The sequence below is a fragment of the Micromys minutus genome (genome assembly GCF_963924665.1).
Source record: "Micromys minutus genome assembly, chromosome: 29".
Taxonomy (NCBI): domain Eukaryota; kingdom Metazoa; phylum Chordata; class Mammalia; order Rodentia; family Muridae; genus Micromys; species Micromys minutus.
The window spans coordinates 36,031,556-36,058,276 of record NC_137964.1 but is presented as its reverse complement, the minus strand read 5'-3'; the positions used below and the strand labels follow the sequence as shown (position 1 = coordinate 36,058,276).

General features: G+C 51.1%; 1 protein-coding gene across 2 annotated transcripts; it reads right to left on the bottom strand.

The window, feature by feature from the left end:
- Positions 1–24,755, bottom strand: ULK1 (unc-51 like autophagy activating kinase 1). Of its 2 annotated transcripts, none has more exons than XM_080940760.1 (28): positions 24,308–24,755; positions 23,845–23,937; positions 23,720–23,761; positions 14,061–14,093; positions 13,818–13,854; positions 11,317–11,490; positions 11,142–11,215; positions 10,716–10,817; positions 9,781–9,839; positions 9,617–9,699; positions 9,251–9,301; positions 8,857–8,945; positions 7,970–8,117; positions 7,459–7,519; positions 7,200–7,289; positions 6,712–6,837; positions 6,414–6,559; positions 6,212–6,298; positions 5,562–5,830; positions 4,726–4,919; positions 4,355–4,464; positions 4,136–4,279; positions 3,494–3,684; positions 3,172–3,344; positions 2,973–3,091; positions 2,566–2,723; positions 1,812–1,947; positions 1–1,734 (listed from the first exon to the last, which is right to left on the bottom strand). In XM_080940760.1, the coding sequence occupies exons 1-28, from the start codon at positions 24,416–24,418 to the stop codon at positions 1,679–1,681; spliced, it is 3,156 nt and encodes a 1,051-aa protein (XP_080796886.1). In that variant the 5' UTR covers positions 24,419–24,755; the 3' UTR covers positions 1–1,678. The 2 variants fall into 2 exon arrangements, with proteins under 2 accessions (XP_080796886.1, XP_080796887.1); XM_080940761.1 differs by having other exon boundaries at positions 3,494–3,630.
- Positions 24,756–26,721: the final 1,966 nt, after the last annotated feature.

Sequence of the window (26,721 nt, the reverse complement as noted above, 5' to 3'; positions counted from 1 at the left end):
ACACATAAATAAATCCAAATTTTATTTTTTTAAACTGATATGACACAGTGAAACACAAAAGGGGGGACTCACAAACTCATCTTGAAATTGACAGGCCTGAGCACTGCTTTAGGAGCAGGTTTGGCGCACACCACACACAGCCAGCCACACCCATACACAGCCACCCAGGAGCCTTTAGGAACCAGGTGGTGGGTAAGGAACCCCTGCACTAGCCTCCCTGGTGGCTCTGGGTTCCAGTTGGCCACAAAGCAATAAATACAACATGTTACATGCAATGGGGTGACTAAGGAAGAGACTGGTCTTAGAGATTCGCTTTCTTGTACAACCAAGCACAGTGGCAGTATTTCAAGTATTGCAAAGAAAAACGTGTTTGTCTGTGTGTGGCCTATAATTCTGAATGCTGTTGTGGGACAGAAACCCCACATCTGCTGTGTGGACACGCAGATACTTTCAAGTATGCACGGACATTGTGGTGACAAAGGACTGGCAGACCAGGGAGCCTAGGAAAGTATTAGCTTGTGTCCACCCTGGAGCCTGGAAGACGAGCTTCAGCACAAACCCTGAAGTCAACCAAGCTCAGGAGCCAGACTGGCAGAAAAGCTCTACAGGGGCCATGTTTGCACATGTTATTCTTCACCCACATGTGCCCACTGCATGGGGAAGACGGGGACAGGGCACTGCCCTGTCAGCCATCCTCACGGGAAGTTAAGAGATGGCCAGCAGCACATGCTGCAGCCTCGGCCATGTGGCTGGCACCATCTCCTACAAGGGCAGCATCCAGTGTGATGCTTGGCCTGTCCTGCCTCCACCCTTCCAATCCTTAAACATCTAAAGTTTCCTTTTATGAAGAAAAAAAGTGTTGGGAGGGTGGGGACACATCTTAGGAGTAAAATGTGGAAGTTGAGAAGTTTAGAAAGCATGGTGCTTCACACGATGACTGTCCCTAATGAACATTTAAACACGAGGACTGTCTCTCCCTTCGGAGGCGAGCCTGTTGCTTCCCTCCAAAGACCAGACACAGGAGGAGGAGGAGGTGAACACTGGGCTTTTTATACATGAAGACAAGGTCTGCATCTATACAGCATCTTGGAGGACGAAAGCCAGGAACAGGAGGCAGGTTCCCAGCAGTCTGCACTGCCGGCTAGGTTCTCCAGTCTCTGTATGCATAAAGTGCTCCGGTGACTGAAAAAGCTGGGTGGGTAGTCTCAGAGGGAGAAGTTCCTAGAGAGATCAGGAGGCCAGAAGACCATACCCTTTTTTCTTAGACGAGCAATGGGGCAAGTGAACTGTGAGAAAAAGCTTGCTTTGGCTTGTAGTCAGCAACAGTCTCAGGGCCTCGCCTGTCTGCAGGGCTGCCTTGGGCTTTGCAGGTGGCAGGTGCCCACTCGCACCAATCTACCGTCTCTTGGCGCCATGCCTGCTTGTGAGGAGCCATCTAGGAAGAGTATGTTCAGAAACTCCTGTCCCAGTAGGTAAGGGAGCTGTCCCTGGCACTCTGACATCTACCTGCTAGCAGAGACTGGCAGCCTGGGAAGGAAGGATTGCACCAGTCTGCACAGGTCCACAGTATAGAATCTCTGCTGGAGTTGGCTGGTCAGTCTCAGCACCATCGGATGGATCAGTGTTGAGGACAGTCTGCCAGGTCTCAGACCCTACCCTGCAGGTTGGCAGCAGGTAGTCAGGCATAGATGCCACTCAGCAGGGTTGAGAGTCTCCTCTCGATGCACAGCTTACCTGTGGAATGGAGGAGAGAGCATGAGGCAGGGAGGACACACCTGCCACCCCACTCAGGTACAGGGAAGGACACTCACATTTGGCAATGTTCTCAATGTCTGCCTGGTCCGTGAGAGTGTGCTGCAGCCCCTCCAACAATAGCAGGGCCTTGTGATATCGAGGTACACAGCCCTCTCGGTGCTGGAACATCTCATCGAGGGCAGCTGATTGTACCTACAGGGCAACAGCAAAACTGGGCATAGCTGGCCAGACAGGGGGACTGACTGCTCAGCACACTAAGTTTTTATAGCTTCATCTGTGGTCATATTGTGAGCATAAAAGGGTGAAGGAATTAGCTTACAGGTGCCCATAGAGCTACATGACCTGCCTGCTTGGTGGCCACTGTGTTGTCTGTCCCATCTCGATACAACTCCTCCCCCAGGGCGAGCAAAGGGGCACTGATGGCAGTGTTCAAAGCACCCACTCCTTGCCGTCCCTACCACCATGGCTGACAATGCAATTAATCACTAACTGGGTCACAGCTAACTCAGAAAGGAAGAGATGGGGGAAGGCCTATGAACATGTTCCTCATGTAAGGAGTATATGTATGTCAAAGTAGAAACATTGCCTCAGACCCACAAACGGGGTTCTCCTCACAGAGGCCTTCCATGTTAGCTGAGGAAACGACCTCGGGGAGAGGGCTAGGATGCTACCTCAGCTGATAAGCTGCACAGGGCACAGGATCACTATGTCAGGTCCCAGGAACACCACACCTAACTTCAGAGTCCCAGCCCCTGGGACCTAGGAACAATGTCCTAAGCCCTGCCAGACACAGCACAGATTACCCCATACCATCTGCACAGCGTGGCTAAGGATAAGCCGCTCTGCAGTGACACCATGGATCCCATCCAGCAGCCGTTGCTTGTCCAGAAAGAAGCGCTGAAGCCGCAGGCTGAGGCCCTGGCAGGATACCACACTGGCCTTATACAGCTCATTCAGTCTGCGAACCACTAGGGTGGAGGTGTCAATCATCTCAGGTCCATAGCAATGGCCCACACGCCCTCATGGAAGGGCATGTCACACCCATGCAGGAGCTATAACCCCCACCAGCCACAGCCACATCAATCCCAAGTAGCTCTGTCCTGGGTATACCCATATACTTACACTGTGCTGAGCACAGCCTGCGCTTTGACTTCCCCTCCCACTTCAGGCTTGTTCACTCTTACCCCAGCACCACCTCCCTGAGCCCACTTCCTCACCCTGCTTCACAGTAGACGAAAGGCAGAGCTTGCCAGCCCGAATCTGGTCAATGGCAGTCTGCAAGCCTGCGGACAGCAGCTCAGCCACCTTCAAGTACAGAACCAGTTGCTCTGCAAAGCTAGAGAGCAACAAACAGGTCAGGGGCAAGTCAGAGGCACAAATACTGACAGCCATTCTCCATCCCCAGGTAACACCTACCCCCACTCTCGGCTCAACTGGCTGATCTGGTCAGCTACCACACTTTCCTGAAGCTGGTACTCAGGGCCCCCGGCAGCCTCACTGGCACTACCCTTCAGGGCTGCAATCTCCAGAACTTGCTGTGCAAAGGCTAGTGTGAAGCGCAGACTGTGTAGGGTTTCCGTGTGCTCTTGCTGAGGAAGCAATAAAGGTGAGAGCCTGAGATACACTAGTGTACAGCAGGGCTGAATGGTTGATCTGCCAAAGGGCATCTCTCCCCTAAGTATGAAGCAGGCAGGTTAGAAGGGAGCACCCATGCTTGTCACCTCCACACAAGCCTCACCTCCATGAGGGTCTCCTCTGGGAGGTCAGGAGCCTCGAAGGTCACAGCCCCCTCCAAGTTGGCTGCAAGGGGGTCAGCAAGGCTACAGCGGTGGCCTGGGGCAGAAAGCTCCGCAGCTTCTCCACAGGACCCAGGCACTAAGTGGCGGGCAGAGGAAGAGCCAGTAGAGCCCAGGGAGCTGGAAGAGCCCACTGTAGGTAGATGGCTGGTAAGGGACAGGCAGCCTGCCTGCTGCTTACCCTGTAACCTTTGGCACTCTAAACTCCATCTCTAGAGTTCAGATGTGCCTCAGTTCACAACCTCCTGAGGCTTTGAAGGAACACAGTCAAAGGCACTAGCACCCTGGGGCTTCATCTTGGAATACTCTAGCGCCATCTTCCTAGAGATGGTAAGAAAAGGGAACCATTGCCATCACTGTGAAGCGGCCCTAATGGATCTGTGCCGGAGCCTAGGACCCCCAGCCAACACAGGGTGGCCTTTCAGGGCAGGTGGACATAAAAACTAGCATCTTGGTTACCATCACTGTGCATGTTGGAAATGCCACATACTTCATGGTCTATACTTTAGGACTGTGTCACACAACAAGAGTTGGCCTTCAAAACCTCCACCCTACATGCTGCTTTTCCTCAGCACACACCTTACCTGAGAACATTCTGGTGCGAGTACTCTGGGGTGGTGTGGTACCACTGGGTGGGGAACCCACAGTAAATACCACAGGTGCTGGGCTGCTTGCCCCTCCAGCACGAGCTCCTGGATGCAGAGTCCCTCCAAAGCCAGCAGAGGGAGCTGAAGAACAAGACAGGCTCAGGGATGGGTTCATACCAGACTGGCCACAAGTAGCCCCATAGATCCCTCACATACCAATCTCCATAGGTTTCTCCTGTAGACTGTCAGTGCTGCCTGAGTCAGAGGCCTGTGTCCCAAATGCAGCCTTAAGCAGCAGGTCCGTAAGGCGGCTGGTACTGAAGGACCTGAGGTGCGGGGGGGAGGAGCGCAGTAATGTGGGAGATGGCCTCTGGCCAGCCAGCTGGACATATTTCTGCACATAACCATTCCTCAGGCCAGGCATAACTGGACTACTGAATTCATAACTCAGGACGACGCTTCAGTTCTTTAACTGACTTCTCAAATCTCTCACACAAGGAAACAGGCTGGAGCACACAAGGTATCTCCAATACCTGCCACTCTGGGCAGCCAGAAGCACATGATCTGAGTCTTCCCACTCCACTTACCGGCCAAAGGGGCCCCTGGTATCTTCAGTGGGCCGAAGGCCAGAGCCCAGCTGCTGGCCCTGGATGGGACTGGCCTCTGAGAGGTCAGGCAGTGTGCGGTTCCGAGGCGGTGTCATCACTACACCCTGCCTAGCCAACAGGGTCAGCAAGTTCTGAGAGCTGGGAGCTTTGGGGAAGTCAAACGAGGGCCCAGCCTAGGAGGGAAGGGCAGCACTGAGAAAGTTCAATGTTCTGGAAGACCTCAGAAACCAAAGCACAAGACGGGGCCCAGGGAGGAAATCCTTCCCTCCAGACCAAAGCTGAGAACATATATACATCATGAAATGGTGCTGCTGCCTAGGGTCCCTTTTCCCAAAAAAGGAAAACTAAGACAAACAAAACTAGGCAATCTCTCTGAGGTGGCAAACCCAATTTATGACATTTTTTGAAATGGAGCCCATGCTAGCCTCAATATTCAGATCCTTCAAAAAGCTGAGCTTATAGGTAAGTAGGTACCACAATGCCTAGTCTAATCTTTCACACACCCAAATCAGCCTACACCTAACACCTAGTAGTACCATGCCAGCAAAGAAACGCAGCCACGGTCAGCAAACAGACATGGGGCCCAGGTTTTCTTCCCAAGATGAACTGCAGGGCCAGTCAGGAAAGCCAGAAATCCCAATTGTGTGAGGCCTCACAAAGTAAGGGTGAGAAGCCACTAGGGTTACAGGCCCTACCAGGAACCAGCTCTTTAACCCCACTAGGCCTTTCCAGGGAAGCAGCCTGAGGATGAAGCCCAACAGGCAACCAAAGCACCCAGTCCTTTCCCACCCCTTGTCCCTCCTAGAAGCTATTACCTTGGTGGGAGAGCCTAGGATGGGGGGCAGGGGACTCCGTTGTAGGAAGTCAGGCAGCTTAGGTGAGCCACGCAGTGGCCGGCAAGACTGTAGCCCTGGGCATGGCTGGGGTGCGCTGGTCTGGGGTGGGATGAAGGTGGCTCCCAGTGGGTCTGTTGGGGGCTTAGGCAGCTTGGGACGCACAACATGGAAGTCGGACAGGTTGGGGGCACTGTGCAGGCGGCAGCCCAGCCCGGTGGTTCGTGGAGAGTGCTCAGGCACAGAGGACCCTGGGTACAGGAACAGACTGCATTACTAACCTCAGGTCCTCATACAGGCCCACCGGAATGTGTACCAGATAAGCCATTGCCCCACTCAAGGCCTCTGAGACAACCATTCTGTGGATCCTGCACTCCATGAACAGAGGAATGTTCATAGCTACCTCAGAAAGCCTCTGTATCACACAGGCACAGAAAGGCTGTGCAATCTGTCTAAAGCCACACAGCTGTGGTCTACAAGGAACTGAGCAGCAGGAGGCATCCAAAGGTTGAAGCTACACTATGGCAGAGCTTCCTACTTTCTCCCTCACGACAGGAGGGAAGGCCATACAAGAAGGTCATCTACTGTCCCATGCCGGCTCTACAAACAGTAGGGGACTGTGCCACACCTACCCGGTCGTGGTGACCTGCCAGCCCGCACATCAGCTCCTTGTGGGGAGGGTACTCTACTCCAGCTGGGACGCTCTGGGATAGTTCCCACTGGTAGGAAAAGAGTGGCTACATCAGACCACAGCAAACAGAGGGAGTCCTCACATCCATACACTTACAGATGGGAAGGGAATGCCTACCAGTTCCCATTCCAAGATTTGCTCACCTTGGGGAGAGGGTGTATAAGGACGGCCACCTCCTAGTGACAGCTTCCTGGCCAGCATGGCTCCATCAGTGTGGGAGGGGGGTGACGGGCTGGCCCGACCAAAGCCCAGGGGACTAGTGCTACCTGATCTTCTGATGGCAGAGGACCTGCAAACAGAGACATGGCAGGTGAAGTCTCCTACCAAACACAGCTTGCCAAGAAGATGGGTTCAATGAGTTTAGGAGCCCCGGGAAGTTACAGAACTCTGAAACCTGTCCCCACTAGTGGCAGGACTCTCACTAAGGTCAGGGACACTAACCGGGCTGTCTGCTGTTGAGGGGGCGACTGCAGGTTCTGCTCGATGCGCTGGTAGTTGTGCACCTGAGTGGGGACAGGAATGGGGACCGAGGCACCATACCTGTTGCTGGAGAAGGGGCCAGGCCGGCTGTGAAGAGAGGACAACCATTGTAGACAGCACTGGAAAGAAGTTCAGCCCCAGACATTTTGGTAAAAAGTCTCAACTTTGGCCAGGCCTGAAGTCAGCTGGCTTTTACACTGTAACCACTCAAAACTGTATCTGTGTGAGCCCTGTGTATTTGTTGGCTATAATCTAACCTAGCAGCGGTCCTGAAAGCAGTATTCTCAGTTGGTCCCCTCATCAACCCATTTGTACTTCAATAGGCCTTCAGCAGGACATCCACACTGCCAAGGTCAGATCTGAGCAAATACAGGACCTTTAGATTCAGCAGATCGTGCCAAGAAGCGTGGTCATGACTCTGAGTGTCACTGATGTCTATTTATGCTTACCCAGAGGGGCTGGGAGAGCTGCTGCAGGTCGGAGAGGGAGATGGGGTGCGGCCGTGGCTCTCTAGGCCAGCAGAGGCCACCAATGAGCTCCTAGTGGCAGAAGGGATAAGTAGACACCTTGAGATTGATCCATGCACTCAAACTCCCTCAACAGGCTTCCCACAATGGCCTTATTCCCAGGCAAGACTGGGCCAGGCAAGATAGCGCTGGCTCCCCTAAAGACCCACCTTATCCCTGAACAGAGGTCAAAAGGACTCACCCACTACACAGCAGGCTATCAGGTGGAGGCTTGGCACTGGCTGCCTCAGCGACTAGATCACCTGTGGAAGAAGATGGCATCTAACCAAGGTGTCCTCTGCTCTCCCCTGATTCTTCATGCCAATGGCCAATGTCCCTCCTCTCACTGAGCTTGCAATCAGGGCAGTGCAATTACATGCTAATAAAGTGGCTTTGTAGGGCCCCAGTGCAAGCAGTCTACTCCAGGACAAAAGTAAATGGCAGCCCTTCTCAGTCACCTTTGTGTTGTATATGCATCACCTGAACACAAAGGCTCTCCAGACACACCTGTGGGGTCAGAGTATCCCCAGCAAGCTCACAGCTCTGGATGCTCATTCTAAGTGAGCACAGGTCTGAACCCTACGCTCGCAAATCAAAGGCCTCTATAATCACGCTCATGTCATACCTAGAGAGAGTTTTCTGGCAAATCTGTCATGCTCCCACACCCCAAACAAGCACCCCATGTCCAACAAATACTGTAGAATGGGCCTGACCTGGAAACTGGGCTGGGACCATGACAAAGTCATCTGTGTCACAGGAGTCTTTGCTGCTGCCACCAGAGTCCCGGGAGCCCTGCAGAAAGCCAGCAGCATCGGCTGGGGAGGTAAGGGTCTTCTGCAGCTGTGGCATCTCCCCCAGGGACTGTAGAATGGAACAGGGCTGGTAAACTGAGCCCACAGGCCACCAACCTGGTTGACTGGTGCAGACCACAGTGGAGCTCAGACCCACGGTACAAAGAAGGGAAGCTGGGCTTAGACTGTCTGCAGCACGCAGAGCTTTCTTTCAAACAGTAAAGAGAAACTCCTCTTTAGGGTTAGTGCTGGGAGTTCATACACATTCTGCTCAAAAGCCTTTAGCTCTAGTCATTCATGAAGAATCCATGTCTGGGGCACCGTTCACCGCCTTTGCACCCTACCTCTCCAATTCTGTACAGTAACAAGTCAGAGGACAGTGTAGTGTCCCTTTGAGGAGGGTGCCACTGCAAACCAACACCAACCAGATACCACACAGAAGCACTTCGGCCCCCGGGCAGGTGACAATGCTGGCGCAGTTGTGGGCTATACTCCTCACAGAATGAGCACTAACATAGTGAGCCCCTACCACCACACACAGACCACAGAGCCACTCCTAGTCATGGGAGAGCCTAGGGGACCGGGTCAAACCCAGACACTATCACTGCCCAACAAACACTTCTGAAGAGACATTCAGATGAGGCTTAAGTTCCACAGCACGCTCACTGAGCATCAATGAGAGGAGATCCCTTCCCTAGTCAAGCAGGACAGAATCTATACACATCATGCCTGAAGGGCCAGAGGCAGCTAGATCTACTGCAAACCCATCACAGTCCATGGCCCAACAGAAACCCAAAAAGTCAACTCACCGGTGGAGAGGCCAGGTGGGAGGCGGAGCTGCTGCTGGAGCTGCTGCCGGACCCTGAGCTCGGATATGAGGGCACAGGCACAGGTGGGGCTACAAGGGAAGTGGGTCAGTGTGCACTCGGCCAGATGCCACTGCAGGTTTGGAGACACGGCTGCCTCTGACTAACACCACAGTGACAAGCAGCCAGTATCAGGTGATGCCACCCTGCAAATATCACCTCCAGTGCTACCAAGCCCATGACAGCAGAGCCACCCAGGTACACATGGCCTTGAAGGAAAGGCAGAATGAGGCATTTCACCTTTCCAGAGTATCTCCCAAGATACCAATGTGTCACCTACAGACATTGGGGAACATGTCACAAGCCCTGTCTGTGCCCAAGACTGCAAGAGACTCACACTTCTTGATGGGGGTGCTGGCATCTAAGAAAGGGTGGTGGAAAAATTCATCTGTGGATAAAAGGAAAAAATTATCTTGATGCCCCTGACCCAGACTTACCCCAGAGCCCTGGGTGTCAAAGCCAGGCCACAGCTACCTAGAGGATCAGGACCCCAGAAAATGGCTTCAGAGAACATGTGACCCCCATTTCAGCAGGACTCAGTCTGCTGGATTTGCTGAAATTGGGAACCCAGCACACTGTGGTCCTGTGGACTGACAGCAGCTGGTAAACAACAGGTGCCTGCGTGCTCACTAAGGCCAGCTAGCATAAGGCAGTTAAAGGTAATGCCCAAGACCAAGCAAGGTGACAGGTGGCCTGTGCTCACCAAAGTCCATGCGGTCCTTATGGTTACGCTGCAACAGAGCCAGGAGCAACTGCCGCAGGGGAGCTGATGTCTCCCGAGGGATGCTGGAAGAAAGAGCAGATGTATTTGAATAGACTGTGGGTGCCAGGGTGGACCCACCTTGGGGAGAAAGGAGGGCTGCTTACGCAGGAACTAGTGTCTTGTTCTTCTCATAAAACAGGCGCAAATCCTGAGGGCTGCTGGCCTGTTGAGATAGCAATGAAAAAGTTCAGACTTGTGAAGGACCTACCTGTTACCACAGGGCCTGCCACCTACCACTGCCTAGCCCCTCAAGTGTCTTTATCCCCAGCCATCCCAGGGAGAAGACCACTGGGAAGCTCATGTGCTATGTCCACATGAGGACAATGGGAAGTCAGGTGAGGAGGGAGTCATCAGTCCCTCCAACTGAAAATGGGGTGGCCATGGCTGGGTATATATCCCACAGATGAGCATGGAATCCCTCACTGAGTATCTGTTGGGGACACGTCTGGGAGGCTCAGGGGCTGAGATCCTAGTCTCAGGGCGTAGTTGGGGTAGCTCCTGATCTGGGCAGTCAGTCGTTGACTAGGAGCTATGTCAGGCTCACCAGTCTGAGGTCACTACAGACATCAATGCCACTTCTTGCCAAGAATGACAAAGCCCTCGGTTCTCAAACTCTCCTTGATGCAGACTTTGCTTCCAGGCAAAATATATTTATTATGTTTTAGAAGCAAGGGGTTGGGGGATGGGAGGTCATAGTAGAGGTAACCTCTAACTAACCAAATATTGAGGTTTGGCCTAAGCCCTAGGCAAGAGGGTTATTGTTAGGCAGGATGTGCTCGTGCAGCAGAGGTCAGAACTGACTGGGCATGGCCTAGGGCTACCTTTAATAAGAAAATGCAGAATTATGGTAACCCATGGCACAGGCTGTGATAAGGGCTGCCACCAAGTCTGGTACCAATCAATGATCTCAAACTGACTCTTCATCAGACAACTCTGTATCCTTCCATTCTGAGAACCTACCCTGAATGCCACCCACTGACCCTTACCTTCTAGGGCCTTGGGGATTCACTAGGACCTTAGTGCCATGAGGCTCACTCACCTGAAAAGGGGCCTTCCCTGTCAGACACTGGTAGACAATGGTGCCAATGCTCCACAGGTCAGCCTTCCCATCGTAGTGCTGGGACATGATGACCTCAGGAGCCTACAGGATGACAACACAGGTCAGTATCACTGTATGCAGCATGTAAGAACCAGTAACAGGTGCCAGGCAGCAGCAAACTGGAGAAGGTACCTGCTAGGTACTAAACAACCAACACATACCACACAAGCACCCACCAGACAGTTCTAACTGTGGCAAAATGGTGCACAACTATCTACAATCCAAAAATGAGGCCATGACTGAACCTTAGAAGGTATGACATTCCTACAAAGGGTCTCAGGTTGGAGGCTAACCCCAGCTCTGACTGCAACATCAGGATGCTTGGTGTTGGTTTTAAGTGGTTCTGGACCATGAATGGGTACATACCATGTACATAGGAGAACCACAGAGTGTGGCTGCCATCATGTTGCTCTGGAGGTACCGGGCAAATCCAAAGTCAGCTGCAGGAAGAGGCAGCACCCAGATGGCTTTATCTAAAATTTCTGTGGGAAGGGTCCCCTGCTATAATCTCTCAGGGAACCACCACCCAAACAGATCTCACCAATCTTGACTCGGATGTTGCTGGGGTTGGCACGGCGACCCCCGGGATTGGACAGCAGAATGTTCTGGGGCTTCAAATCCCGGTGAATGATGCCCTTGCTGTGTAATAGCTGCATGGCACCAGCAATCTGTTGTAGGAACAGCCTGACAGTGTCTTCACTCAGTGTGCGCATAGCTGTTAAGAGAAGGTAGGCTTGGGACATCATGATCTCTCCCTGGAAAGTGTCAATGGCTTTGTAGAGAGATAAGCTCAGGGGCTAAGCACCAGTCCACTCTACAGAGGCCTTCCAGCACAGAGCCAACCCATCTGCAAGCCTTCAGGCACCAAGGCCAACTTGTCTTGCAACTTCTAGAAGCAAGTTGATCTACCTCCCCTCTCCCCACATAGTCTTGTAGGACCGCCCCCCCCCCATACAAATCCACACTGCTAGCCCTTGGCTGATGATAGGGTTAGCTTGTGTTGATTTCTACTTCTCCACTGAGTAACTCCTAGATAGTCCCTATCCCTATGGCAAATCAATCACCAGACTCAGTCCCTAGTTCTCGAGTAGGTCTTTTACCCTCTAGACCACAGTGGCTTCCAAAAGTAAGTATGTGAAAAGTAGATACAGGGGCCAGAGAGATGCTCAGCAGTTAAGAGCATTCACAGCTCTCAAAGAGAACCTAGCTGCTTCTTACCACCCACACGGTGGCTCACTCACCACCATCTGTAACTCTAGTACCAGGGTTTCCAATACCCTCTGGAAAGTACCAGGTGGTCTTCATGACAGACAAACCAAACACTTATACACATAAAATTAAAAGGTTTATATTCTCTCTGTGTTTGGGTTTTTTCACATAGGGTTTTACCGTGCAGCTCTAGTTGTCCTGGAATTCACTCTGTAAACCAGGATGGCCTTGAACTCAGAGATGTGTCTGCCTCTGCCTCCAGAGTACTGGGGTTAAAGACCTGAGCCTCAAATGTCTGGCAGAAGTACTTCTTTTAAAAAGCAAATTGCAAACAATGGGTATGCCAACTTGATGCAGAGTCCGGAGCTCTATATATTCAGGCTCAACTGAGCATAGGCCTCACTAACAGTAACTCAGAGTGGAGATGTCAGATAATCAGCTAACTCCCTCCCAGGTAGAAGCCACAGCAAGTCACACCTCACTGGTAACCAGGTCTGAAAAAGCAAAGTGCAAGGACTACCAACACAGAACATGGCAGGATGACACCTTAGATACATGCTTGGTACATGCCCACTGAGAACAAAATTCACTTCAGATTGAGTCTAGGCTGCCCCAACCCCTTTTGCTGGGACACCAGCTCACCACAGCCCCATCACTTGGCAGGTGGCTACTTAGGGAACCTTCAGTGGAGCTCAAACACACACAGGCATAGGGGGTTTTGTGAGCACCCTGAGGCACTCGAGATTACAGGTCTGGCCTGTATTGGCCTGCTCACCCTTTCCTCCCCCACAGACACCTGTGGGGCCTGGAGCCTTGCCAGGAACCACCCAACTACTGAAGGTCATGGGTGCAGCATGCTGTGTGACTGCCCCAGGGGACAGGAACAAATACTGAGTGGGCAAAGCCAAGCACAGCTTAGCCACGTGAACTTGAGCACACAGTGAGCCGACAGGCCAGGAGCCTAAGGATAGCACTTCTGCAACTGCCCCATCCCAGAAGACACACAACCCCTCCTAGACCCAGTGTGTCTCTGATGGCTCAACCAGACGACGGTGTCAGTCTGGGGAGGTGTCCAGAGGCTGCAGCAGACTCAAACAACAGGAGACTGTTCTAAATGTCTGTGTCCCTCTGAAGAAAGGTGCTCAGGGGGAGTCCCTACCCTTAAAAAGGAAGCTAAGGGGTTGTCACTTCTGTCACAGCTGGAGCCAGAAAGCATCATCTGGGAAGAGCTGCTCTGAGCCACCAATTCAAACTGCCTTCTGTTTCATGCTTGCCAAGATAACCGTGGACAGGCACTGCCTCCCTCCAGGTCTTGGGACAAGGTCCCTACACTGGTTCCACTTGCCTTTCTTTCCCCAACCCTCAGAGCATCCCATGAAGAGACAGCGATATTCCTTCACTCTGCTCATCTCAACGTGAGCTCTCCTGCTGCCTGAAGCTTCCCTGCTCTGCTGGGAGTACCCCAGTCTGTAGCCGCAGAATCTCCCAGAGATCTCTTGGCTCAACCCCACAGACTCTAAAGCTGGTTGCCCTACCATGAAAACTGCAAACCATCCCTGTGTGTGTGCCTAACACTGCTTGCTCAGACCCTGGCCTGTGTCCTAATACCTGCCAAAACAGCAGATCCTGAGTATTCTGCTTAAGCCATCCACCCAGCACTTGGGATATAATTCACAAATAGCTGAGGGTAGTCAGGTTGATGGGCCTAAAAGAGCTGGACTTGCTTCCTATATAGCCCCAAAGCAGGAGGATCAATGCCACAATCACGCAGGGGACAAATCAAGCTGCAGCGCTTTAAGCTAGAAACAGAGCGGAGAGGGTGAGCCTACTCACTGTGCAGGTAGTCCGCCAGGTCTCCACCATTACAATACTGCAAAAGACAAAGGACACACCATGAGAACTTGGCCAAATTATCTCAGTCTGACTCAGATGCATTAATCCCCATACCAAGTTCTTGGACATGTCCAGTGTAGGTATTCCCAAAATCCCAGCTAGGAATGTCAATAGTGCATGTTTATACCCACCTATGCCTATCCTGCTGGGCCCTGTGCTTGCACTGGGCCCATGAGAACTCACCTCCATGACCAGGTAGACAGAATTAGCCATTTCCTGTAAGACAGAACAAGCCATTTACGATGGAAGAATACCTTACATAGTTTCTCACTGGACATTACTTAAGAGCCCTTGGTCCATGGCACCAGAGCAGAGTGAACATGGCCAGGTCCAGGTGTCCTTTGTGGCCAGGATTCAGTCTAGGAAACAGGACATATGTGGCAAGAGGCTTGGGGTGTGCATCCCTGTTTCATGGTCATACCAAACATGGCCTCAGTGTCTCAGACCCTAGGTCTAAGGATCTCCATAAGGTTCAGGGTAGGAAAAGCTGATGTGCACATGGACCATTACCTATGAAGTTGACTCATGTTCACAGGGAACTGGCCTTAACTCTTAGGTCCAAGACCTGCTCTGTTCCCAGCTCTGGAGTCTACAAAACAGATTAAAGGCTGGTGCTGTCAGTCAGCAAAAAGACCTCCAGTTGTCCAGATCTTGCCTAGTGAGTGGGGCTTTAGAGGCTAATGCAAACTTCTTAGCAAGAGGCACCCGGGTCTCCCTCCACTGTTCTCTCTCTAACTTAGATCCTTACTGGGTACCAATGTACTCCCTCATCTAATCAATTACTCAACACTAACAGCCTGCTGTGGTGTCTCCCCTAGCAAATCATACCTCTCGTGGCCACAAAAAAAAAAAACCACTCTCACCTGTTTCACTGACTAGAAACTTAGAACCTCGGGGTTGGGGGGTATAATCAAGCTAGTCAGGCTGGGTCTAAGCAACCTACAATCCTCAGGAACTCAGTTATAGATGGAGAGATGCGAGGGACCTCAAATCTCTCTTCTTGGGCCTAGACCAAGAGGGGACAGCAAAAAAAAAAAAAAAAAAAAAAAAAAAGAAAAAAAAAAAAGAAAAAAAAAAAAAAAAAAAACCCTTCTCATGGCCTGTGAAGGCTAAATGGGGGACAGATACCCTCATAACCACTTGACCCCAGCAAACCAACCAATGCTAACTCAATGTTCCACTAGACAGCTGCCCAAAATATGTACTCAGACACTCAGGACCTCCACTCTGTCTTCTGCCCAGCTTCCCAACCCCCAAGGCTAGTGCCTCCACATGAACATCCCAAGAGTGACTAAACACCTAGGATGTAAATGTGTGAAGATCCCACTCATGCACCAGAGGGGCAGCAGAGAAGTGTACTCAGGTAGCTCTCAGCTGTGTGCTGCCAAGTGTCACTAAGCTGAGTATAGCCTGGGTGGGAGGGAGGACATTTACAACAATGGGCCTAGACTGCTTCATGAAGGCCTGAATACCAAGACCCTAAGTCCCTGCCTGAACTTTCCTGCCCTGCCCTAGGGGAGGAGCCTTGGCTTGGCCCCATTTGGCTCCACTCCTGCCTCTGCCTCCAAGTCAGCTACAAGGGAAGGAAACTCTGGGGCAGGCCATGCTCTGTAAAGTCTGCAGTCTGGAACCACAAAGGTAGGCTCAGAAACAGAATAGGAAAGAGGTTAGGGGCAGAGGATGGATGGAGGGACAACATCCAGGTAGGATGGGGACCAAAATAAAGAAACAGCATGCGGCCCTGTCAGCAGTGAGAGCTAGGGGAAGGCTAGGGCACAGCAAAGGTGACAGAGATAAGGACCCATAAATAGCCACTACTACACACACACCCTGCTCCCTTCTGTATCAGAGAAGGCCTGTCTCTGTGGCTTCAGCTTACAGCCCAAGCAAGGGAGGCTTCTGGGGCCACCTGCTGTGGGACACACACATACCCCAGAGAGTGGAAGGTGAATACCCAGGCCTGTCCTTATGATTAGGACATGATCATGTTTTATCCCAGAACCCCAAACTCACCCTCCTAGGCAGGACAAGCAGGGACAGTGACAAGGACAAACAAGATCTGGGAAGACCAAGATGGTATACCTCCCTTAGAGCTACTAAGCCAGGATTCCTAACCAAGGGTTACTGGTAGCAGCCAGCACCCCCTAAACTTATCCTGACACACTAGAGGCAGAGCTGCTGATGAACCACAGGCCTTCAGCATCTACACAAAGACCTCAGCATGAAGTGAGGTCCACAATTCACAACAGTGACCTTACTGCCCCACTCAGACCTACTGTGCAAAAAGAGCAAGTGCTTCCACCAGGCCTGAGCAATGACCTTAGTCCTTCCCTGGCAGCACCATCTTGGCAAGCCTCTCAGGCCTGTACACTCTCCTGCTTCTGTGCTTGATTTCCATGAGCCCCACAGTGGACCAGTGACAGGACGTTCCCCAGCCAGTTTCACAAATGAACATGCCCAGCTCTGTGCAGCAGCCGGGCTCGCCCAGGCAGGCTGCCTTCTAAGCCATCTTCCATCTCCCTGCCTAAGCCAACACCCAACCAGTCCCACCCAACTTGGAACTTTACTGCCTGTCTTCAAGAGCTGGCTCAGGCCGTCTCCAGCCTAGAGGGAATGAGGAGTTGGTAAACCACAAAGCAAGAAGGGCCTCCAAGCAAGAGCTTTTCCAGGAAAATGGTTCACTGGGACCTGTCCCCTTCATTATGAATGGGGAGTAGCAGACAGAGGCCAGAACACAACCACAATGGTCAGAGCTTCCCCACCCTGAGCTCACTCAGGATCACTTCTCTGGCCTCTGCTCTGCTCAGTTGGTTTCTACTGCCAGACTCTCGGGAGTTTAAGACTGCTTCCCTAGCACACACTCCATGACTCTGAGCCGACAGTACCCCTTCCTTCTCAGGGACTGCTTTCCCATTACCACGGGGTAGCAGAAAGTCTTCACCATAATGGAGAATGCCCTGGGCTCCTAAAATTGCCACTGTGGCAGCCAGTTGCCACTGCCCAGCCCTTGAAGAAGGTGACAGAGTGGCTAGTGGGCTAGTCACACTGGTGGCAAAGCAAAGCAGGTCTTGGAGGCACACATCCTCTTGCTGAGCTATCCTTCTTGTACAAAGGAAAAAGAAAACTAAGACAGAACAGAACCAGCACTCCCGTAGGAGCTGGGCCTACTACCCACAGGCACTCACTGCTGGCCCAAGAGTCCAGCATCCTGAGAAGCTGCACGGGCATCTGTGCACGTAGGAGGCTGCCCCGCCCCAGACACTGAGATATTTTGCTTAATAGGATCCCAGCTCTCCACCCTCTGCCTGCTCCACTCTGGTCTGGTGATCTCAGGCTGGATCTGGCAGGCAAGTATCAGGCACTGACCCACTTAAGGTGGCAAGGCTCTAGCCACAGCAAATCTGGGCTCTTCTGGACAGTTGACAGAAGGGAAATCTGCTCATAGCACTAGGTGGTGCTACAGGGGAGTGACCTGTGTAAGGAAGGTCCACTCCATCCCTTGGGCTTCAGCAACTACCCTTTGTTGTAGTTCTCTGACCCAGGCTAGCCTCTTAGAGGAGGCAGGTAGGTCTCCAAGCCTACTGCCATATATCAATTTCTGCATTGTGAGTAGTCAGACCCCAGATAGCCACAGAGAGAGCAGAGGACACAGAGTGGACCCTTGGGAATACAATTCCATATAGTTCCTCTCTAAAACCATACTCCAAAAATCTATCTACTGCAATTCTGACCACAACAGACATCTTACCTACCACAAACAGTACAGTCAGAAAAGGACTCACTCCCCACTTAAAGACAGAACCTAATTTCAACAGAGAGTCAATCTGCTTGCAGGAAGTATACAAACTAACCAGGCAGGAGACCAAAGTAACACAGGGCAAGCTGTAGAAGGCAGGAAGCCTCTAGAACATGGTTATCTATCCCACACAGCCACAGGCTCTGCACCCTCCACACTTGTATGTTATCTACAATTCAAAAGGTAAAAAAAAAAAAAAACCTCAAGTCTGTCAGCAGGCTTCAGTAGATACCTCACAAACATGGTGCACTACCATATGTACAGGGAAACACACACACCTTTAAATGTTTCAAAATAAAGATGACCCTATGGGTAGGTAAAGCTACCTGACAACCTGAGTCCCCAGAATCCCACATGGTTGAAGAATCAGCTCCACTAAGCTGTCCTCTAATCACCACAGCAGCACTGCAGTGTGCACGCCACCCTGTAACATATACAGACATTTAAAAGTTCTACATAAAATGATGGGGCCTGGGCAGAGGTGATGCATGACTTTAACCCCAGCAGATTAACTCAGGAAACAAAAGCAGGTAGATCTGTGAGTTCGAGGCCAGCTGGTATACAAAACCAGTTTGAAAACAGCCAGGGTTGTTACAGAGCTCTGTCTAAAAGACATACATACATACATACATACATACACACATACATACATACACACATACATACATACACACATACATGGAGGGATGGCTCAGTGTTTAAGAGAACTGGATGCTCTTTCAGATTCCAGAGAACCATGATTTGATTCTCATCATTTACATGGCAACCACCTCTAATTCCAGTTCCAGAAGATCTAATACCCTCTTCTGGCCTTCACAAGTGGTGTAGACATACATTATTCATGCAAAAATATCCATATGAAAATAAAGTGATTAAAAATAAAAACAAGTAGGCATAATGGTGCACATCTGTTCCCTGCCTCTAGTAAGATGATGCAGGAAGAGGATCAAATTCAAACCCTGAAAGCTGGGGCAGGACAGATGGCTCAGTGGTTAGGAACACTTCCAGAGGTTCTGAGTTCAATTCCCAGAAACCACATGGAAGCTCACAAATGTCTGCAACTCCAGTTCCTGGGAATCTGACACTATCAAACAGATAAAGTAAAAATAATCTTAAAAAAAAAAAAAAAAGAGCCAGAAGGCTGAATGGTTTGATTGGTGTGTGCTTTTAATCCCAAGAAGGAAGAACATTAGAAAGTCAAGAAGTTTAAGGCTAGCCTTGGGCTACTGAAGACCCTGAATCAAATGACTAAGGAGAAGCTGGGTGTGGTAGCTGGTGGGTGTGGTGGTATATATGCCTTGGATCTCAGCACCTGGAAGGCAGAGGCAAACTCAACTATGAACTCAGGGCCTACTTAGTTTACAGTGAGCTCCAGGCCAAAGTCAGGGATAGTCTCCCCACTCCCCAGCCCACCCCAATAAAAAAGAGAAAAATGCATATTCAACTTTGCAGATACAGACTGCAGATTATCTGAACCGGCCTATTCTTCTCTGACTGAGTCCACAGGATAAGCACAATCTCCGTGAGTGGGAAGCTACAACCAAACCCCATCCCAGGCCAGGACTACAGGCTCTCTTCTAAAGCAGATCTCAGGAGAGCTGTCTGTCTCAAGGTCCAAGTGACTCACCCCTGGGCAACCTGGCAAGGTGGAGGGCTTCAGGGAACCGGCCAGACAGCGTACTAGCCTCCAGGGAGTCAGCAGTAGTTAAGGCTGGTTAAGGCTGGCAAGCAGGCAAGGGCTAATGGAACCCACTTACATCCTGATACCGACTCTGCCAGTGCCCACTCTCCCAGAGAAAGAACAAGTCCAGACACTGAATGTTAGAGGAGAGAGCTTCGTCCCTCCTTGACGAAGCCCATGTTCCAGTTGTCTCCCCAAACCTCTGGTGGACTCAGTGCAGGGAGTTGGAGGTTTAACTCACAAGAGTATGAGTTAAATATACTATAGGCCCCAGATTCAAGGAGGGGCTGGTGTTGTAGGTTTTTGTTTTTTGAGACAGGGTCTATGTAAAGGAGGCTGGCCTGGAACCTAAGAGATCTGCCTACCTCACTGGCCCAAATTCTGGAATTAGAGTGCGCCCTACACCTGGTCAGGGTTATGGTTTGAATGTAAAATGCCTGCACAGGTTCATGTTTGAATACTTGGCCCAAGCTGGTGACACTGTGGAGCCGTCATGGCTAGAAGAATGGCTGAAGGTTATAGCTGAGGACCTTGCAGTCTGAGCTCCTTACATCCCTGAACAAACAACATATGGAAATAATCATGTTCACACTGTCATGAACTCCACTCCACCTTTCTTGTTTTTTTTTTTTTTTTTTTTTTTTTAAAGTACACTGTAGCTGTCTTCAGACACACCAGAAGAGGGCATCAGATCTCATTACAGATGGTTGTGAGCCACCATGTGGTTGTTGGGATTTGAACTCAGGACCTCTGAAAGAGCAGTCAGTGCTCTTAACCACTGAGCCATCTGGCCAGTCCTCCACCTTTCTTGTTATGATGAACTAGAACCCACAGCCAAATTCCCTTAACCTGCTCCTGCCAGGTGTCTGAGAGCAAACTGGATACACCAGGAGGCCCAGGCTACCTCAGTGCTCGAGCGAGTCCTTGTCACAAACAAACAAGCAAACAAGGGGGAGGAGAGACTCCTATGTGCAACCTAAAACAAAAGAACATTTATTTTATAAAGAGCCCATACACCATCAGAAAAATCTACACGAACAGTCAGTACCAAGTGGGCACAGCTGTAAGAACTTTTACTCAGTTGTCACCACAGACCCGGATATTTTCCAGGTGAAAAACACAGGCATGGAGAGGCAGCTTACCACCAGTCTCACTTGACTGGCACTGCTTCCAACATGGGAGACAAAGTAAATTTGTTTACCACTACTCTGAGATATTAGCAGCTAAGAATACTAGCTGCTGTCTAAGGTAAGGTGGCCCACGCCTTTAATCCCAGCAAGCAGGAGGCAGTCAGGTGGAACCCTGTGAGTTCAGGGCCAGCCTGGTCTACAAAGTGAGTTCCAGAACACTCAGGGCTGTAATACAGAGAAATCCCATATTAAAAAAAAAAAAAAAAAAAAACAGAACTGGCTGTTCTTCCAGAGGACCTGGTTCAATTCTCAGCACCCAAGTGACACCTCACACCTGTCTGTAACTCCAGTTCCAGGGCTTTGTCATCCTCACAGACATATGTGCAAGCACACCACCAGTGAAGAACACCCAGCACCCTCCTCATACAACTCACAACTACCTATAACTCCAGTTACAAGTCATTTAACACTTCTCCTGGTCTATGCATAGTACAGACCTGCCTCATACACATATAGAAGAAAGACCCCTACACATTAGTTCATTAGACTACCTCGTTCAGCCTCATTAGGAGAAGATGAATTTAAGCCCACAGCAACTTGAAGTCTCAGGGTTGGGTGGCTTCTCCTTCTCTCAGAAGGGGTGGGGTTAGTGCGGAAGGAATTTGTAAGGGTGGGACTGGGAGAAGGGGTGTGTGATCCAAGGTAATGTAAATAAATTTAAAAGAAAAAAGAAACACTAGCAGCCCAAGGGTGGTGCAAGCCTTTAATCCTAGCAGAAGCCAGTGAATCACCAGAGTTTGAGACAAGGTATACAGAACCAGTTCCAGGACAGCCACAGCCAGAGCTACACAAAAACACTGGGTCTCAACAACAAACAAAAGAACAGCAAAACAAAAAACAAACAAAAAATAACAGAAAAAAAAAAAAAAAAAAAAAAAAAGTAACAAAACCACTAGTGAGATTTTACTGAAAGGGTAAGTTCTGAGCCAGTACAATTTTAAGAGATGGACAACTGCCAGATAACCACTGGCATTGCCTCTCTGGGGGGCAATCTGACAACAGTCCCTCAAACTACAGTATGCACACCTCTTGCCCAGGGCTCCGACTTCTAGGAATCCATCTACTTATCAATCCTAGCCAAAGAGCCCAAGGACAGTCATGACCACATTTTGACTTGCCAGAATCCCAGAATAGCTTGTGTCCCTCAGGAGGGTTAGGTTAGTAAAATGAACCACCTAGGTCAGGCCCTAGGCACCACATGACCTTAAATAACCACCACAGCAACAGAGACAGGAGCAAATACCACCTGTGTTCCCACTGCCCTAACCCATGGCCTGACAGTACTGCCAGTGTAGTCCAACCTCGGAGAGCACGTCACTGCAGTCAGAGAACACTGAGCCTGTGAGCTATCATTCCAATAAGGAACCAAGTGTGATTCTTCAGAGCAGGTGAGACATCAGTGTATGACAAGAAACTGAGGCTTCTTTCCTTCTCTAAGAGACTGTGGAGGACAGTGGGGGTGGTATGTCAGGAAAGGGACACATCTCCATGGAGCAACACAAAACCTGCTGGGATATCTAAGAGGAGACAGGACAGCAGGTCTCCATCTGCACGGGGATTGGACAACTTTTTAAATTTATATATATTTTTAAAGACTTATTTATTTATTATATATAAGTACACTGTAGCTGTCTTCAGACACACCAGAAGAGGACATCAGATCCCATTACAGATGGTTGTGAGCCACCATGTGGTTTCTGGGATTTGAATTCAGGACCCCTGGAAGAGCTGTCAGTGCTCTTAACCACTGACTGAGCCATCTCTCCAGCCCTAATCCCCCGTGCCATGAGGTGAAGGACCCTGGACCCTAAAGAGGGTAAGGGACTGATATCTCTCAGCACTTCCTCTGGGCAAAGAGAGCCACAGCATTGCCAATACTGAAAGAAACGGCAGGTGGCTCAATTGCATGAAGCAGACCAAGTGGAAACCTAAGGGGACAGGCCTCAAGCCTAAAGTGGCCTCCATAGGAATGCCCAGGCAGAGGACTGTGGGACTGGAAGTGACCGAGCAAGGTGCAACGAAGGCCAGAGTCTGTCCCTATGAAGGTCATGCCATCTACTCAGCCCTGGTTCCCCTGAGAAGCACATCCCCCTTCCCACAGCACCGGGGATAGGGGAGGAAAATGCATGGGGAAGGTAGGAAAGGCAGGCTGCCGAGGGGCAACCTCCTGAACCCAGAACACCATGTTTCCAGCTGTTGCCAGGTACTCCCTGCCACACAGGACTTTGGCCCTGCCCACATGTCACCTCATGACATGTCACAGCCCTCAAGGTAAAGTTGGAAGAGGTGCAGGGGAGGAAGGGAAGGAAGGAAGGGGAGGAGGCCACCAAAACACAGCTAGCTGCCCGCTGGGAACTTCCCTCAGCCAGGGCTGGTCCCGTGGCCCCAGTAAACAGGTTTCAAAATCATTAGTCAGCACTTTGCTCGGGGACCAGCACCTAGGGTTCCTGGTCCCCACACGGAGCATCCAGGGCCTACAGCCCCTGCCACCACTCGGCTGGGGGACCTGGAAGGCAGCACAGAAGCTGAGTGGTCAGCTGGCTTGCTTGCTCAGGCTGCCAGTACAGAGGTGGAGGCATCCTCCGGACCGGATGAGTGGGCCCAGCCCCAACTGCCGGCAAGAAGGAATCTCCAACAACCCCTCCCCCTTCCAGCCTCTGACGCAGGAGTGGGTTGGCCAATGCCAGGCCGCTGAAGCAATGTCAACAAACAAACCCGCCAGCCCAGACAGGTGGGCCTGGCTGGGACACCAGTCTCAGTAAGGGCCACTAGGTCAGACAACATAGAGAGGAAAAGGGTCTTGGCACCAGGGTACACTAACAAACCACAAGAACAGTGTGACCTAGTCAATCGTCAAAGATTCAACACTAGCATTTATGGCGGCCTTCCTTCCCATGCAGGCAACAAATAAGCTAGGGAAATCCAGGAAAAACTTGGACCAGAGATGAGGTTTCCCCTGGAAGTGGCCTTACAGTTGGACAAGCCAGAGACAGGGCATTTTGAACCCAGATCCTTTTCACCTAAACCAAATACTAATCTAAGAGCCATCAGCTGCCCTCAGGGGGCTCCAGCCCAACCCCCTCCCCCAACCTAGGGCCTGGGGCTGTGGATAGGACCTGGGCAAGTATAGCATTACCCCTCCCCCAAGCCCAACAGCAGCTGCCTCCGGCCTTACCTGGAAGTCATACAATGCCACAATGTTTTCGTGCTTCAGTTCCTAGGACACAAATCCAAGTTTCTCATGAGCAAGACAAGAGCTCACCCACCCTCTCCCCCTCCCTCGAGGCGCCGCTGGCTCACCTTCAGGATTTTGATTTCCTTTCCCAGCAGTGTCTGGGACTTGGCAAGGTTCTTTTTGTTAATGCATTTGACGGCCACCTCCAGGTCGTGCTTCTGAAAAATCAAACGTGGACCTTCAGGGTTGAAGACATCCCCCCCCCTACTTTGCTCCCCACCAAGCTGGGAACACATAGATGGCTCAGGGTGGCTGTCCCAAGGGTCTTGGAATGGAAGGATGCCAGAGGCAGACAGGTAGTCTGTCAGCCGGGCCTGGACTCTAAGTGGATGAAGTCCCAGGCTAGGTTCTGGTCTGACATCGGGACTAAAGAATCCTGGGCTGGCGTCTCCTGGTTTCTAAAGCTGGAGTAGCAGGTGGGTTTCCGGGGCTGGGGTCCTTAACTGGGTCCCTCTACGGATCACCGGAGGTAAGGTGTTCGACTGGAAGTCCCAGAGTGCGGGGCATCCCCCCGGGAGCTTCACCCACCTCGCGGTGTCTACCCTTGAAGACCACCGCGAAGGCGCCGTGTCCAATCAGGTCCTTGCGAGAGAACTCGAACTTGCCCACGGTCTCGACGCCGCCGCGGCCCGGCTCCATAGCGCGCGCCGGCCGGGGGCGCGGGCCCGGGGGCGGCGCTACGGGGTGCGCTGGGCTCAAGCGGAGGCCGGCGGGCCGCGTACGCGGGGACGGAGGCGGGGGCTCATCGCCGGGGCCCCGCGCCCCATCGGACAGGCCTGGGCCGGGTCCCAGTCCCACAGGCCGGTGGACGGAGGGGCGCGCTCCCTCGGCGTCCTCCGCTGTACCCTCCCGGCGCTGACAGTCGGAACCCACTCCGACTCCGGCCTCGGCTCGAACACACTCCAGCTCCAAGTCGGCCTTGACAGACTATGCGGCTCGGAGCCCCGCAGGGAAACAAAAGATCCGCGGCACCGGGGCCTCGGAGCCCCAGACACCGGCGCAGCCGCACTGCGCGGAGGCGGAACAAGGGGCGGGTCCTGCAGAGCCACGACCTCTTAGGTGGCGGAGCTGGCAAGGGGCGGGTCCGAAATGAAGGACACCTCGTGGGTGGTAGTGAGGGGCGGGGCCTGGTGTGGGTGGTGCCTCCACTTGGACATGCCCCGTAGTGGGCGGGACTTTGGCTAGGGAAGCACGATATGGGCGGGGCCGGAGCGGACTGGGCTGGCCAAAGTATGGCTGTGGCAACTTGCTCTGCCTTAGGCATTTTTTTTTTTTTTTGCTTTATTTTCTTATTTTAGTCACGTGTATATGTGTGTGGCTACATGAGTTTATATGCCTTTATATGCCTTATGTATGTGTATATAAACATGCATATAAACATGTATGTGCAGGGAATCAGATCCTGGAATTGGATTTTCAGACAGTTATAATTCCTGCCATGTGGAAACTGGGACCAAACCAGGAGAGCAGTACTGCACTTAATAGCTGAGCCATCTCTCTAGTTCCGCCCTATGTACGTTCTACTACCTGTTTTTTGGGTTTTTCTAATGTTTTGTTTGCTTTCTTTAGGAGAAGTCAAGACAGGATTTCTTTGTGTATCCCTGTCTATCATGGAACTCCCTCTATAGTAGACCCTGCTGGCCTCAAACTCAGAGATCTGCCTGCCTCTGCCTCCTGAGAACTGGGATTAAAGGTTTTTAAACTAAGTCTTCTTACATCATAACCCAGGCCTCAAAATTCACGGATTATCCCCATCTTCTTCCTCCTGGGTACTGAAAATAAAGACAGGTGCCACCACATCCATTTTCTCTCTTTTATTCATTCGTTTATCTTGTATGTAGAGGGAGACTTGAGAACATGCTCATGAGAAGGTCAGTATAACCTGCAAGTTGGTCTGTCTACCTTGTGGCTCCCATTCTTGAATTCAGGTTGTCAAATTTGGCTACCAGGGCCTTTATCCGTGGAGCTGTCCCACAAACCCTCCTCAGTCTTCTTTCATTTATTGTTTTACTTAATTTTTGTCGTTAGAGGGGAGGTTTGAGGCAGGGTTCCACGTAGTCCAGGCTATCCCAGAGATCATTGCATAGCTAAGGAGAATCATGAACTTCCAACTCTCCTACAAATACTTGGATTTTATCTATAGCATGGGTATTCGGTTTGCCTCAGGTGTTTTTCTTGCCTCTCTGGTCACATGGGGACTTCATGGGCATGTTGGAGCACTTGATGTTTACAACTACTGTCATTTGGGGGTGTATTGGCATGTTGGACCATATGCTTAATTTTTAGCTCAGTCACCTGAGGAGCAGCAAGGGCTTGTTGGCCCACATGCCAAATCATAGGCTCTGTGTGTGTGTCTATATTTGTATCTGTGTGTGTCTGTGTGTGTCTGCATGTGTGTGTGTGTCTGTGTCTGTATGTCTGTGTGTGTGAGTATGTCTGTATGTGTTGAGTGCATATGTGTATGTATGTGTGTGTCTGTATGTGTGTGTATGTGTGTCTATCTGTATGTGTGTGTGGCTGTATGTGTGTCTGCATGTGTCTAAGTGCACATCTGTATGTGTGTCTGTATGTTTGTGTGTCTGCGTGTGTGTCTGTGTGTATTGACCCAAATGCCATTTCCAAACACAATCACATTAGGAAGTGTATAGGTATGTTAGCCCACAAGCTTATTCTGAGTCTCATCACATGAAGGACCGTATGGGCATGTTTGGGCTCATGTTATCTATGACCCCAGTCATTTGGGAAGGTAAGTGGGCATTTTTTTTCACATGCCATTTTTTAGCCCAGTAACGCAGGGAAATGTGTGAGCATGTGTGCACACATGCTCTATTTCAGCCTGGTCCTATCAGAGGTAAAATGATATGTTCACCCTCAAGCCATCTCCTAACCACTCTAATGTGGGGGTGGGGAATGGCCATAATGGCCCACGTGCTATATTGAAG